Source organism: Oncorhynchus keta, chromosome 29 (assembly GCF_023373465.1).
Source record: "Oncorhynchus keta strain PuntledgeMale-10-30-2019 chromosome 29, Oket_V2, whole genome shotgun sequence".
NCBI classification, from domain to species: Eukaryota; Metazoa; Chordata; class Actinopteri; order Salmoniformes; family Salmonidae; genus Oncorhynchus; species Oncorhynchus keta.
This window is the reverse complement of record NC_068449.1, coordinates 17,445,954-17,461,780: the sequence shown is the minus strand read 5'-3', so window position 1 is coordinate 17,461,780 and position 15,827 is coordinate 17,445,954. Positions and strand designations below refer to the sequence as shown.

Sequence of the window (15,827 nt, the reverse complement as noted above, 5' to 3'; positions counted from 1 at the left end):
AGCAGTGTATATTGAGTGAAAGGTCAGTTAAATCTCTCAATTTAACATTGTTTTTGACTGGATGTCCTGCAGCACCTTTCTCGCCAGGTCTTCAAGCAGGCTATCCTACTATGCACTAATATTGTGAAATTCACTTTAATACATTTTTTATCTATTTTTATATTTTCCTTCGCAATTGTTCCCAATAACACTAGCAGGACCACACTGGGTGTTGAAGTTGATGGCAGACTAGTCATTTCCCAAATATAATCTTGAATCCATTCACATTACATTTAAGAAATTTAGCAGACACTCTTATCCAGAGGGACTTACAGGAGCGGTTAAGTGCCTTGCTCAAGGGCACATCGACAGATTTTTCACCTAGTCTGCGCGGGGATTCTAACCAGCGACATTTGAGTTACTAGCCCAATGCTCTTAACCACTAGTCTACCTGCTGCTCCAAATGCCCAGACTGAGGAGAGCTAGTGCTGTTCAGAGAATGTTTAGTCCAAATCTCAGCTGAGTAATTTCTCACTTACAAACTCACTTTATTTTTTATCCTCCTACTCACAGCAGAGTCTACCAGGTTTGCTCAGGCATTCCAAATATGCAATCACAACTACTGTTCAAGTTGGTGAGTAAGAAGAGTCTTTCATAGTAATGTGAGTTTTACTGACTTTAGTTTAAGAAAGACATCAGCAGTATAGTGTTACAGTATGTCTGATGTTTTCAGTGTTTGACAATAGAATACTCCTATCACAGAGACTGTAATTGGTGTGAGAAATGTAGCGACAGGTTTGTTCTTAAGCAATGGACCACGATTAGAGAGCAGATGATCTAGTGGCCTACATCTGTCCCAATGTGGTCACAGGATGGAAGTGTCAAAAATTAGGATTGTACCAGCCAGAGGAGGAGGGTGTCATTTTTTAGAATAGTACTGACATGCCAAATTGGTGGTGTGTGTGTACTTTAGTGTGAAGTGCCCATTGCCCAGTGGCTTTGCCTCTGGAGGATGTCCGAGGCCTTATCTTGTGAGGTGATAGTGAGGTGTTGGCATTGATCTTCATGTGGCGGTGTGAACAGACTCAGAACAGAGAGCTTATTGAGCCATGTGCCCCTCTCTACTACACATGATAATGCCTATATCTACTACACATGATAATGACCCTCTACTGCACATGATAATGCCTATCTCTCGCTCTTCTGTACCAGCATGGCTGCATTAAAAAAAGTCCTCAAAATGACCGAGGCTTTATTAATACCGTGTAATAACCTGCATCGACTATGTATACAGCCAGTAGAGAAGCATGTGTTCATTTGAACTAAACTGGGCTAAGTACCCCCCCCCCACACACACACACCAGGGTGCATGTTCAAAGAAGGAAGTAAAGAATGAGGCAGGTTATTCCATGGAAATCATTAAGATAACTGTAATTTTGGCAGAAACGAATGTCCAGTAATCCTCTCATTCTCCTTTTTAGGGTGGACCTATTGTAATCTGTTGATCTAGAGATATGTGTAACTTCCCTTTTTAAAAGGCTTTTTAAAAGACTTCAGGGAAGCTGTGTAAGAGGATTCTCCCTGAGGGACAGGAACCTGAAAGTGGTCGCAGTGGTTTCGCCCTGCCTGTCCTGTTTCTGACAAGCCCATGTGTTAACCTGATGTGGAAGAGCTTGCAATATGGGGACTTCTCAATCAGTCAATAGATTATATTTCTCCATTGTCCAGTTTATTGTGTGCAACAGTATTGGGTTGGTGGTTAGGCCAAAGATTTGAATTAGAACGTACACAATGAAGACTATATTGTCTGAGAGGCTCATAAAAGGTTCCAAACTGTAAACCAGAATTGGTTGACGCTCATTTTATAATGCTTTGGAAGGTTAGAGGGGGTCACCTGCCTCTGTCAAACTGGGCAGGGCAGTTAGCTTTTCATTCAAATCCCAATGTGAATTGCAAATCTCCCAGATCATCTGAGCTTAGTGGTGCTTCTAGAGGTTTTGCCCCAGTCTGCCCTAAGAGCATTGGCCTCTGAAACACACAGAGCTTAACATTGTGGGAATAATCGCAACCTTAGGTGGCACTGCTCTGGGCACAGATGGGTCACTGCAGCCATAGTGGCTAACTGCCCATGCAGAGAGCTGTGAGAGAGATGGTGTACCTCAACTTCGGAATCATGTGAGTGATATTCCTGGACTGTTGTAATCGGAATGGTTGGTATTTATTTTGACCTAACCGTAGAAAGTCTATGTTAACGACATGTTTTGTATAGGCATGATTTTGCTGCGCCAGACGATTTCCACGTTGTGGGCGAACTCTTAAGTTGCAAACAATTGTCGTGGTCTTTGCTCGTTCCTCGTGACGATTTTGAAGTACCACTACGTACTGTCATAGGCTCCGACAAAGTTCCGTCAGACATTTTGAGCCTTTATGGTGTAGCAGGTGTGAGGAATCCGACGTACCGTGCGGGCAGGCCTGTAAGGCCTCAAAATGCTCACTACTGTGGTGGTGTTGGTACTATTAAAGCACTATGGAGTGAACTATGCTCTAACAGCCACTGGATATGACAGGAATGTGTTCTGCTACTGGACTGAACTACTGCCTCTGAATCAGCAGTGAAAACAAGCATGATGTCCTTTTATGCACTTATGCCACCAGTTTCATTTTTTAAAAGGATTTAAATGCCTGAGCAAGAATGACTGTTCAGCCTCTCTCGGTTAAGGACACACTTCCTATTCACATGCACGTCTTCTCATTCCGCCATAACCTGTTGGTGTTAGCCCATTTATCTTAGGTGTTCTCATGCTCAAACAAAATGAGCACGTTGTATAATTGAGAAATATTTTGTAGTTCTAAAATAGGCGTAAACAGTCATTCTTTCACCACGGTTGTATGTGATGTTTAACAGCATGTTAAAGGGGCAATCTGCGTTTGCTTCATCCATTGAAGTCAAACTGTCAGACCATCAGAACCTAAAATATAAGCTGGTTTCACTCCAATGTTTGTAAACAAAGGAAATGTCAATAAACACTAAAGCCTCAACATGGTTAACTGTCATTTTGATATCATGGATGGTCAGTCATTGCATCCATAGGTCTGTCTATGAATTTGAAAGTGATTTACATTTCTCCAGCCCCATCTCTCTGCTTTTTACCGAAACAGGGGTGGGGAGATGGTTATTTTTTTAAATAGCGGATTACTGCTTTAAGGGCATTTAGGCACGTCTACATTCTACCAAACACAGGCAGTAACCTAGATTGCATTCCTCAGGTTGGTTGACATTAACCCATGTAATGTCTGCCTTTGTAGTATCGCATGTAATGTATTATTGCTCAAACTACTGGTATCTCCCATCTCAAGGAAAATAGTCCAACACAATCCTATAGCTAGGACTTTTCACCTCGTTTTACCTCTGTTTGTAATTTTAGAACAATTTCCAGTCAACAGTACATTTTATGTTGACAGAATTTCTGTGGGTTAAAATGACAGTAACTCGGTCAGTCACTCTTATTCACAACAGTATTGGGTGACGCGGAACAGGAAATGAACAGGGTGTGTTTTGTGGTGAAAAAGGATTGCTGTGTGTCTGTCCTGCCGTCACAAGGAACTACTCAATCATTCATGATTTGTGAGAGTATATTTCTTTGTGTCACTAACATATCATAAGAGATCCAGAAACACATTATTTTGTGTGTGTGTGTCAAAGAGGGAGAGGGAGACAGATAGGTCATTAACATGGCAGATTAGGAGTCTGTGGTGCGTCACTGCCTTGCAGTGGGATAGCTGTCTGCGTCGTGCACTGTGGGTGTCACACTGGCTGGTCACGCTGTCGCTCACAGATGACATCCCACTGAAGATGACTCACCTTCAGTCTCTCCCACACGGAGAACAGGATCGACTCATCTCAACGCCCCGCTCTCTTTTGAACTCGTTCTCTCTGTTCCACAGGATCTGAGTGCTAGCTGCAGGGGATTCCTATTGCGTAGTTTCTATTCAGCTGTAATGTACAGCATGTAATCTGAGGAAGAGAACATTTGGGTGGCTGCGAAATCTCAATGAAAGCAGTACAACCATTGTGGTGTGTTGGTTCTCGGCTTATTGCTTGTTGTGTGTGTGTGTATGTATGTCCTGTGTGTGCTAATGACTTAATGGTCTTCAGTGGGTGGGACGACAAGAGTAAAGTTACTCAATCTCTTTGACCCTTGTCTCCTTCCCTGACCTGGATGCGTGTAGGCTGTAAATCTTTCTAAACGGAATGTTCGTTCTCTTCCCCCCCGTCTCAAGTCTCCAACTCCCCACCAGACCCGTTATCATGGCTACTCTCCCGTTGTTTGTTTACCGGGGCCCAGCCATGGTTGAGGGCTGCGCTGGCAGTCATTGTGAGTGTTTGGGACCGGCACAAAGAGCAGGGTTACTGCTAAAGCCTGGTTTAGCTGAGAGAATGCACATCGTGGGTAAAAACAAATAGTGTGTGTGCCTGGGCCAAGCGGGAGGCAGGCCTGCCTGATTATGGGGAGGTCAGAAATGGGATGCCAGGTTCATTTTTAGATTTGGATGAGGAAATACTCTCTTCGCTTGGCAGTTAATGGCAGATATTTTTTCTGGTCCTTTCTGACTGTTTAACAGCCTGTTAGAACTGAACTAAAAGCCAGATTTGGAGGTTTGGAAAGTTGTGTACTCCCTTTGTTCCCCTTCAGAGATAATCTTAAAGGTACTCCCATGACATCCCTGTTAAACTTGCCAGGCCACCATGATCATACACCTGACATGTGGAATGAAGATCACTCACTCACTACACAGCCAGTCTGTCTATAAATTAAGGTCACTCACTATACTGTACAGGCAGTCTGTCTATTGTCCATAAATAAGGGGCAGGAGTTTTTCCTGGTCAGGTCCCTTTTTACATGGCTGGGCATGATAGGTTTCCTCTGCCTCGCTGGGATGAGACATGGTGTTCTATCTCTGTGAAGACTGAAGAGACAACCTCAGCGAAGAATACTACATATGTTTTAGCCTGGCTATATAGTGACAGTATAGGTGCCTTTTTGGGGGAGGTGGGGGGTTTGAGTGAAGTTGACTTAAGATGGTTTTTCAGGTGACTTTGGCAAGCTCTGGGAGGTGTTACAATTGCACAAAGACTTTGTTAAAAAACAATCGTCCCAGGACAAACAAACACAAACAACATTATAAGCATGGAGAAAGCTGGGGCGTGGTGGAGTGACAGGGAATTTCTGCCATTTTTGTGGCCCTTTGTTACTCTCTTTAGTGGTTGTTTACGTGTGAGGTAATGAGCAGCGTGGCTAGCTGGCTGGCTGCAGTGCAGTGTTTAGTAGGCAGGAGAGGTAATTCTAGAACCACAGCATTACACACAGCTCCTGCTCCAGTCTGAGACCCAGACCTCACTGAATAAGAATATGCCCATAGAAATCATTCTGCACATTGACGTGTATGACCTCTGATTGTTGTACACAAGCTTATGCAGGGGCAGCCTCTCTGAGCTGTGAGAAAGGACTTCGTTGGACCTCCATTACAGGAAGAAACTCAGCAACCCATAACTGGTCTTTCCGTTTATGTCCTGTTGAAACGTGGATGTGACTGACGCGTTTGGTGCTTGGGAACTCAGCCAGGAGTGACTGTCAGAGTTTATGAGCCTGTGGCACTTTCTGTTGTTCATTCCCCTTGGTGTAGTTCTCTATCGTTCCATCTTTGTCACATGCCTGCAGGTCAGCAAGTATATCCACAGGTCAAAACTCCCCTTCCTTTCCCATCACAGCCCTATAATCCAACCTCCTTGACCTCTGTCAGTGTCTCGCCACCTTATCTGCTGAGTGAGGTATCCCCAGTGTGACTGGAGCCTGCATGGGGAGTAGGGCCAGGATGAGGTTGTGTTTATCTTACCACACGACATGAGTGTGATCTCTGCGCCGTCATCGTCCATCTCCCCTCGACAGACTGCTTTTTTTGTCACTCTCCTTAAGACATTTATCATGTTGGAGAACCAGGTTAAAAGTGTAATCTTTGTTCAAGATAAGCCCTGCTAGGCAAAAATACACTTTGTTAAACTTAGGACCGTACACAACTAGCCTACAGAAACACACCAATGAATTAACTGATGAGGGCACACATTTGCTCCTGGTGATGGTAACTTCTAAGCTTACAGACAGTAAACAGGATGGGCCATAATGTGAAATTGTACTCTTGGATAAAGTCCTCCCCAAAAATGTTCTTTATAGCCCAGGGGGCATAGCTTATAGATAGATACTCAATGTGCACAGTTGTTTAGATGCTCAGTGAGGATGGTACTGTTGCACAACTGTCCCTTTCACACTAGCTACTGTCTTGTGTATGGGCTTTGTTTTGCTAATGTGAAGTAAAGTCCTGCATCAGAGGAAGGCTTAGCACTTTTCTTTGAGTTTCTTTTCTAATTACAACCCAGGCTGCCCAGAGCCATTGTGCTGGAATGTTGGAATTCCCACAATGGCTCGCCTCCTGAGAACAATGGCTATTCCTCTGATTCCCCACAGGTTTGCCGGGTTAAATAAAATGGGGAGAGTTACAGTGGCACTGCTATTGTACGCCCAGCAGCTTTCCCGTTGTCCAGCCCAGGCAGGGTAGGACCAGGGAGGAGACAACAAGGTGACAGATGGCCAGAGCCCCCCTGGAAAACAGTGAGGAGAGGCAGGGCTTTTTCTGTGGGAGGTGAAAGACTCTTCTCTCTCATGTAATCAAACCCCTGAGAACCCAAGCTAAGCCTGCCAGAGTATCACCGGGCTTGGTGGCGGATGTGAGCCTGGCGTTGGGAGGAGCGAGAGGAGGAGGGCGGCTATGTGCATGCAAGTGGATGTGCACCAGTGTGTTTATATACTGTTGTAAGGAACAGATGTGCATGTCATCCTAAATCTGCAGCACATAATCAATTATGTAGGATTAACCGGTGTTTTGATCAAGGTCTGCTTCAGATAAGAAAAAGACGTAGTGTTCTCTTGTAATAGAACCCACAATCTAAGGCATTTGGATTTCATTGTAAAGCAAATAACCTTACAGATGATATCTGCTTCCAAAAGTGTTTCAGTAGTATACTAGCGAGTCTACATGCTGTGGGGCTCTGTGCAGCCTTTTTCTTCTGTACTTGTTAGCATTTCCAGTGTCTGACTCACCTGATTATTCTTTGATTCCCCATGGACTGTCATGTTCTGGCTTTTGAAAGGAAACCTGCTGTTTTTCGTGCTTCAGTAAGGATGTGAACCAGGAATGTTAGGATTATCACAGAACTAGCCAGGCTGTTGGCTGCCAAAATGACAGTGTTTACATGGCCAAAAACTTGTGCTTAGAGCCTTAAAGGGATACTTAGAGATTTTGTCGATGAGGCCCTTTTATCTACTTCCCCAGAGTCAGATGAACTTGTGGATACCAAGTGTATGTCTCTGTGTCCAGTATAAAGGATGTTTAGAGGTAGTTTTTGAGTGAATGCTAACTAGTGTTACCCGTAGACTTCCAGCTATTGCATTAACGCTAGTTAGCAACTTCCTTCAAAATGCACGCAGAGAAATAAAAATGGTATCCACGAGTTTATTTAATTGCCAAAATCTCTAAGTATCCCTTTAAGAATGCCTTATATTTACGTTTTAGTCATTTAGCAGCTCTTATCCAAAGCAACTTACAGTAGTGATTGTATACAATCCCGTACTGTGTCGCCCCCATGCTCTACCAACTGAGCCACACAGGACTTCCAGTGGAATCCAGATCCGTTTCTAAAGTCCAAACTGAGCCTCAGCCTCTCGGCTTTTTCCCAGCTGTCCAGAATCATGCCTGTCTGTCAACTCCTGTCACCTCTGGACTGAAGCTGTTTTGTTGATAACCTGTTGTACATAGTTCCAGGTCTAAATGACTGGATGTAGTGGGTGACAGCAGGACCTGCACAGTAACAGCAGGTGCCCGTCCATCCTGCCCCCTGCTCCAGAGTGGGTGGGGTAATGATAGACTGGGCATCAGGTCGAGCTTTGTTACTCATCCCCCATATTGTGAAAATAGATCACTCAGTCTAATTGCTTTGAAATGGAACTTCCTCCTATTATGTTACATTGAAAACACACTTGGCTTCAACCATATGTTTGGCCTCTCGTGTAATGAGTCAATTGGATTGTTGGCACTAATACATACACACTGATGTTCAAATTAGGAGAAACCTGGGTTAGTGAGACAGAATTAGTCAGTTTATGCATGTTGCTTCTCACTTCATCTCAGATTTTGCATTTAAGTGTGTGTTGGTTTCAGGATGGCAGTAAAACATTTCTAAAGCATTTGAGCCTGGTTACCCCTTTGAAGAGCTTTCACATACTCTGAAAAGACACCCCCACTTATCTCCTTCGTCATTTCACCATGTGACATCCAACCTCCCTCACTTGTTTTTTGTCCATAATGGAAATTGATAGTTGTGTGTGGAAAAAGGGCATATTTTCTTCTGGTTGTGGCAAGGGTACAGGCCAGACAGAGAACATGGGAAAGGGTGATAAACTAGTCAGTTGTACAACTGAATGCCTTTAACTGAAATGTGTTTTCTGCATTTTAACCCAACTCCTTTGAATCAGAGAGGTGCGGTTGGCTGCCTTAATAAACATCCACGTCTTCGGTGCCTGTGGAACAGTGGGTTAACAGCCTTGCTCAGGGGCAGAAAACAGATTTTTAGTACCTCTGGGAACAAATGCTGTGTGACTCCTATGGGAGAAATCCACTATGTCTTGTATGACTATAGGGATAGTGCTGTGTGTGTGGTTCCAATGGGAATAATGGAATCTGACTGGGGGAACCCATGTTCCCACCAGGGTTTCCAGTAGGAATATTTGGCAATGTGACTGACAACATTTTCTTATGTAAGGCTTGTTCATTGAGAGAGAGCTTATTTTACAATGATCCCATGAAATGAGGCCTGCGCCATGCATTTATAAAAGCACTTTTTTCCAAAGTTCAAATTTATATCGCACTTTAAAAAAAACGATGATGATAAATGTTCTGTTTATTGTCATTGAACTATCGTGGGGTTGTGACTCATGTTGTGTAATATACGTGTCTTATTGATAACTCTGGATCCTACGATAGGCAGTTGGCTGCCTAGTGATTGCAACGTAACTCTATGTGAATAGTTGGCAACGAATTTTGTTTCCAAGTGCTACTGAATAAGCTTAACTGAAAAACAGCCTTTGAACATGGTTAAAGCTATCCTTTTGATATCATGGATAGTCAGACCAACAGATGAAAGGATTATATATGCATTTGAGTGTTATCATTTTCTCCAGGCCCATCCCTCAGCTTTTTACCAAAACAGAGGTGGGAAGACCACTTTGTTATTGATTCAACTAAGGATTCTAGCTTTAAGGATGGGAAGGAAAACAGGCACTGTCTGAGCCAGAGCAGGCCTGGTAACCTAAACCTCAAGCTTGCCTTCCCCTCTACCCTTCTTTACTCATCCGTGGAGATATTCCGCAGAAGGATGGAATCATTCCACATTCCACAATCATTCGCCTTTTAACACGGCGAGGGTAATGCAGGAAGGAGAAACCATAGCCCATGGTTTCCATCCTTTTTGTTTCTCTTTAACCCCATTACCAGCGGCTGGCCCAGTCAGAGGCGTAGTCTGTGTTTGTGTTGGGCTGGGTTCAGTCCGCCCGCCAACACGGCAGCACAGCGCTTGCTGGGACCCACTCATAGTCTCCTCCACTGGGTCCATGAAGTGAGTTCCCTCTGTGCTGCCTGAACCCGGTTAATCTAAGGGGTTAAGCCAGAACTGTCAAGTCTGCCCTGGGAATTCTCAACATAGGAATGGGAAAGCTGTTTAGACAGTAAATGTACTTGACTGGTTGTGTTATACTTGAGCAGTTTGATAGATTCATTTGCAGAAGCCTTGCAGCCTTTCCCTAAACATTTTTGTGTTTTATATGTTGTTAAAAATGCAATAAAGCACAGCTAATGGTATATTAAAGAGATTCTTCTGCACATTTGTAGTATTTCGTTTTTTTGTGTAAGACTTGGCTGTTCCGAGTTGTTGGGTTTGAATGTAGGTCTAATGTCAATGTAATTGTTTCTATGAATGTACAGAATGTGTGTGGTTGCAAAGTGGACAGTCCATCACAGCAGCATGCACACACTACTCTTGCTGCAATCCAGTAGATGTGATTGGCACAGCAGCCTCTGTGGTCAGTCTTGGGAGCCCGTGTCTGTCTCTCTGCCAAACAGATTAATAGTCTGCTCTGGTATCTGTAACCGGATCTCCTGTAGCACTGAACCATTCAATACGCTGACACACACACACACACTTTGCCTTAGCAACAGCACTCCACACCCACACACACATTGATTGTCACACAGGCATAAATATGAGGTGCCATTCATAAAGATGACCCCTGACCACAGAACACACCCTGTCTGCACACACACATGCTCTACATACACTATATGTAGTATATTCTTATACGGAGTGTGGTTATTATGGCTGCAGTTTAGACTGGAAAGAATGCTTGAATCCAAAGTGCTCTGTGTGTGTGTGTTGTGCAGCTGACAGGCCATTCAGGGGACCAGGGCTCAGGGCCTTAGCTCTGCAGCTGCCCCTCTCTGTGCCCTCTTTGATAAGCAAGATGGTGTTTCCTCCCTTCCTCTCTGGCCCATGCCTCCTCTCCCACACACAGGCCTGTTCTTCACTCTGTTGTCACAACACTGCTTACCGGCCCAAATGAGACGGGGTTATGATTGTTGCAGTCAGGTTTTATTTAGAACAAGAATCATTTTAGTTTGGCTCTAAGGGAGACTTATGTGCTGGAGCTGGTTTGTCTCTTTCCCCCCAAAATAATTTGAATTACACGTCACATGTTTTATTATCTAAAGCACTCCACATTACCCACACAGACTTCTGCGAAGAGTGCTTGTGATGATTATCATGATGTCATCCGTCACTTAATCTAAATGCATATGAAGAACCAGACATTGATTATGGAACATATTCAAATAAAAAGCCTCACTGGGCAAAAAAAGTCTATTGCCGCCTCACTGTAAAATCCAACCGCTGGGTCAATCTCACAGACCTGTAAAATATGAACCGCGTTTCGTTGATCCAGTTGAGACTTTACTAAGTGTCACTGTAATGTAGTATGGGTTTCTTATCCTTTAGTGGGCAGAATGGCTGGTATTGTGATCGTTACAACTCATCCAACAGTGTAGGGATTTGAATAGCAGACGAGACATTCTCCAACTGTAATCAGACCCGAGAGCCATCTATTGTTTAACTGGCCAAACAGACTTCAGTCAGGTTTAACCTCTTCTGTTTATGGTGTGTTTATCTTGAGGATAGATCTGATGCACCTGTTTTTCTCTCTGCTGTTGGTTTGTGTACACACAGCCGCCTGTATGTTGTCCGGTGTCAAGTCTGCAATTAGAACTGGGCTTGTCAATACAAGGCTGTTAATGAGGTGTGTCTCAAACATGTTGTCGGTACTGGAGGCCTGCATCAAAGCAGGATTAATGAGGAATCGGTACTGAATGCTATAGGGAGCAGGAGGGCCTGCATCAAAGTGAATGCTATAGGGAGCCAGGAGGCCTGCATCAAAGCAGGATTAATGAGAACTGGGCTTGTCAATACAAGGCTGGAGCCAGGAGGCCTGCATCAAAGCAGGTTAATGAGGAATCGGTACTGGCTACTCTCAAAGCAGGATTAATGAGGAATCGGTACTGAATGCTATAGGAGCCAGCCTGCATCAAAGGGATTAATGAGGAATCTGAATGCTATAGGGAGCCAGGAGGCCTGCATCAAAGGGATTAATGAGGAATCGGTACTGAATGCATAGGAGGCCTGCATCAAAGCAGGATTAATGAGGAATCGGTACTGGCTATAGGGAGCCAGGAGGCCTGCATCAAAGCAGGATTAATGAGGAATCAGTACTGAATGCTATAGGAGCCAGGAGGCCTGCATCAAAGCAGGATTAATGAATGCTGAATGCTATAGGAGCCAGGAGGCCTGCAGGAGGCCTGCATCAAAGCAGGATTAATGAGGAATCGGTACTGAATGCTATAGGAGCCAGGAGGCCTGCATCAAAGCAGGATTAATGAGGAATCGGTACTGAATGCTATAGGGAGCCAGGAGGCCTGCATCAAAGCAGGATTAATGAGGAATCGGTACTGAATGCTATAGGGAGCCAGGAGGCCTGCATCAAAGCAGGATTAATGAGGAATCGGTACTGAATGCTATAGGGAGCCAGGAGGCCTGCATCAAAGCAGGATTAATGAGGAATCGGTACTGAATGCTATAGGGAGCCAGGAGGCCTGCATCAAAGCAGGATTAATGAGGAATCGGTACTGAATGCTATAGGGAGCCAGGAGGCCTGCATCAAAGCAGGATTAATGAGGAATCGGTACTGAATGCTATAGGGAGCCAGGAGGCCTGCATCAAAGCAGGATTAATGAGGAATCGGTACTGAATGCTATATGGAGCCAGGAGGCCTGCATCAAAGCAGGATTAATGAGGAATCGGTACTGAATGCTATAGGGAGCCAGGAGGCCTGCATCAAAGCAGGATTAATTGCTTTATTTTCTCATATGTTATCTTTTGAGTCTTTCCACACGAATAGGTCTTCCTTATAGGCAACGTTCCCTCATCATCAAATCTCAGTTTTGCTCAGCGCAAACTTGAACGTTGTGAACATTCTTTGCAACTTTCTTTGTGTTTACTGTGAACATTGAGGCTGTACCCACTTTGTTCGTTTTAGCACTGGTCAAGTGGCTATTTGATCATAATGTAGGCCTACCAGAGTGGCCTACCATAAAAAAACATTACATTTTTTAAATTTAATTCAATTTTTTTCAATGACGGCCTAGGAACAGTGGGTTAACTGCCTGTTCAAGGGCAGAACGACAGATTTTGTACCTTGTCAGCTCGGGGATTTGAACTTGCAACCTTTCGGTTACTAGTCCAATGCTCTAACCACTAGGCTACCCTGCCGCCCGTCGAAGATGCTTCAAACATTTTAACATGGAAATAGCTGTTCTATCATTCAGCCTACAATAGCAGCCAGTGTGTGCTGTTCAATGTAGGCCTACATTCCATTTAAACTTTTGAAGCATGCATGCAGGGCTTAGAATTAACCGGTTTATTCACTTGTCCCTAAGACAAGGTGACTGGAAATGGTTGTTTGACGCAAGAAACCACTCTACAAAATATGCATTATTTATTTCCATACCAATATTAGAGAATCAGGCAAATTATGCTACCCTCTGCCCATTGGCTACTTAGCTTATTCAACCCTGTCTCAAAATACAACACTACAAATGGAGCAAAGCTCTTTACCTGACTCTTTTCAAAGATGTCTACAAATGCACACAATTTGTGCTCTTGTAGGAAGCAATCACTCCCCTATTGCTGACTACAAATGATATGAACACGTACAAATGTGCACACGTTGCTCCATGTAGCTCTCGCTTTGATCTCAAAACAAGAGCATCGACTCATAACCGCTCATGCTGTAAAAACAGTCCAGTTCAAAGTGAAAGGCACAGATCCATATGTGGCAATGGTCTATTTGCATATAGGCCTACTGCAGCTCTGATTGGTTATGGTGCACCTGTCTGTGTAGAGGTTGGGTCTGTCAATACAATACAATCCTACTCCGGTGCGTTCTAGAACAGAATTTCTTGCTTAGTTCGTTTTGTTTCAGTATGTTGCATGGAAAATGACTATTGTGTTGAATCGATCACAATTCCCACAGTAAAATAAACGTTGATAGTGTTCATGAACGGGGAAAACTATAAAGTTAAGTGAAGTTCAATCTCTTGCTTCTGTGCAAGGGCTGTTTTGAGGGATTATTGCTGTAGGTGATCTTTGTCTAATCAATGGATTCTCCCCCCCCCCCCCCTCAGGGCTGGATGACAGCCTGCAGCAGTATGTAGCTAACTTTGAGCAGGAGAAAATCAGTGGGGAGCAGCTGCTGAAGATCTCCCATCAGGACCTGGAGGAGCTGGGTGTGGCCCGCATTGGACACCAGGAGCTGGTGCTGGAGGCTGTCGACCTGCTCTGTGCTCTGGTATGGGGTGCTCACACCACATCTTTCTCTCTCTGCCCCCCCCCCCCGGCATGTCAATAGGTTGTTTCTAGTTTAAGATAAAACAGATGGTGGGACCATGAACTTGCTGGTTGTTTAATGAGTCTCATGGAGCTTAGGTCATCAGCCCTGCTGCCACCCTGCTCTAGCAGTGCTGGCGTGTGTTTGAAATATGCCCAGAATATAGTTGTCAGCCAACAGATCCAGTGTTGCAGAACCTCTCATTTCCCACAGAGCTCAATGGGATGTGGAACACTGCTCCAGGATATTAGAGTAGGAAACACTATCAGTTTCACTCCAGAGATGGAGTCAAATCAGGCTGTATGAGTCCCAGGTCTGGTGTGGTGGTTGAATGTGAGCTGATTATTAGTAGTGCATTTACATTTTTGCAGACGCTCTTGTCCAGAGAGACTTACAATTAGTAAACATTCCCACAGATAGGGAGGCAGGACATGAAGTGGCGAAATGGGTTAGTGTTCTCGCTTTCGGTCTCTGTTTCTCTCCCTCTCTTACACAGACAGACAGACAGACAGACAGACAGACAGACAGACAGACAGACAGACAGACAGACAGACAGACAGACAGACAGACAGACAGACAGACAGACAGACAGACAGACAGACAGACAGACAGACAGACAGACAGACAGACAGACAGACAGACAGACAGACAGACAGACAGACAGACAGACAGACAGACAGACAGACAGACAGACAGACAGACAGACAGACAGACAGACAGACAGACGACACCAGACAGACAGACAGACAGACAGACAGACAGACAGACAGACAGACAGACAGACAGACAGACAGACAGACAGACAGACAGAATTTCAGACAGACAGACAGACAGACAGACAGACAGACAGACAAATGACAGACAGACAGACAGACAGACAGACAGACAGACAAAGAAGACGACAGACAGACAGACAGGGAAGACAGACAGACAGACAGACAGACAGACAGACAGACAGACAGACAGACAGACAGACAGACAGACAGACAGACAGACAGACAGACAGACAGACAGACAGACAGACAGACAGACAGACAGACAGACAGACAGACAGACAGACAGACAGACAGACAGACAGACAGACAGACAGAAAGACAGACAGACAGACAGACAGACAGACAGACAGACAGACAGACAGACACAGACAGACAGACAGACAGACAGACAGACAGACAGACAGACAGACAGACAGACAGACAGACAGACAGACAGACAGACAGACAGACAGACAGACAGACAGACAGACAGACAGACAGACAGACAGACAGACAGACAGACAGACAGACAGACAGACAGACAGACAGACAGACAGACAGACAGACAGACAGACAGACAGACAGACAGACAGACAGACAGACAGACAGACAGACAGACACAGACAGACAGACAGACAGACAGACAGACAGACAGACAGACGACAGACAGACAACAGACAGACAGACAGACAGACAGACAGACAGACAGACAGACAGACAGACAGACAGACAGACAACAGACAGACAGACAGACAGACAGACAGACAGACAGACAGACAGACAGACAGACAGACAGACAGACAGACAGACAGACAGACAGACAGACAGACAGACAGACAGACAGACAGACAGACAGACAGACAGACAGACAGACAGACAGACAGACAGACAGACAGACAGACAGACAGACAGACAGACAGACAGACAGACAGACAGACAGACAGACAGACAGACAGACAGACAGACAGACAGACAGACAGACAGACAGACAGACAGA

At 44.7% G+C, this 15,827-nt stretch overlaps 1 protein-coding gene across 5 annotated transcripts in view; it reads left to right on the top strand.

The window, feature by feature from the left end:
* The window catches only part of LOC118362359 (connector enhancer of kinase suppressor of ras 3-like), a 79,450-nt gene that overhangs the window by 4,947 nt on the left and 58,676 nt on the right, over window positions 1-15,827 (top strand). For 3 of the 5 annotated variants that reach the window (XM_035742625.1, XM_035742624.2, XM_035742623.2), the window contains exon 3: window positions 13,873-14,036. The exons of the other annotated variants lie outside the window; for them this stretch is intronic. In XM_035742625.1, coding sequence (XP_035598518.1) covers window positions 13,873-14,036 — 164 coding nt within the window. The remainder of the gene's footprint in view (window positions 1-13,872; window positions 14,037-15,827) is intronic. 5 annotated transcript variants of the gene reach the window in all.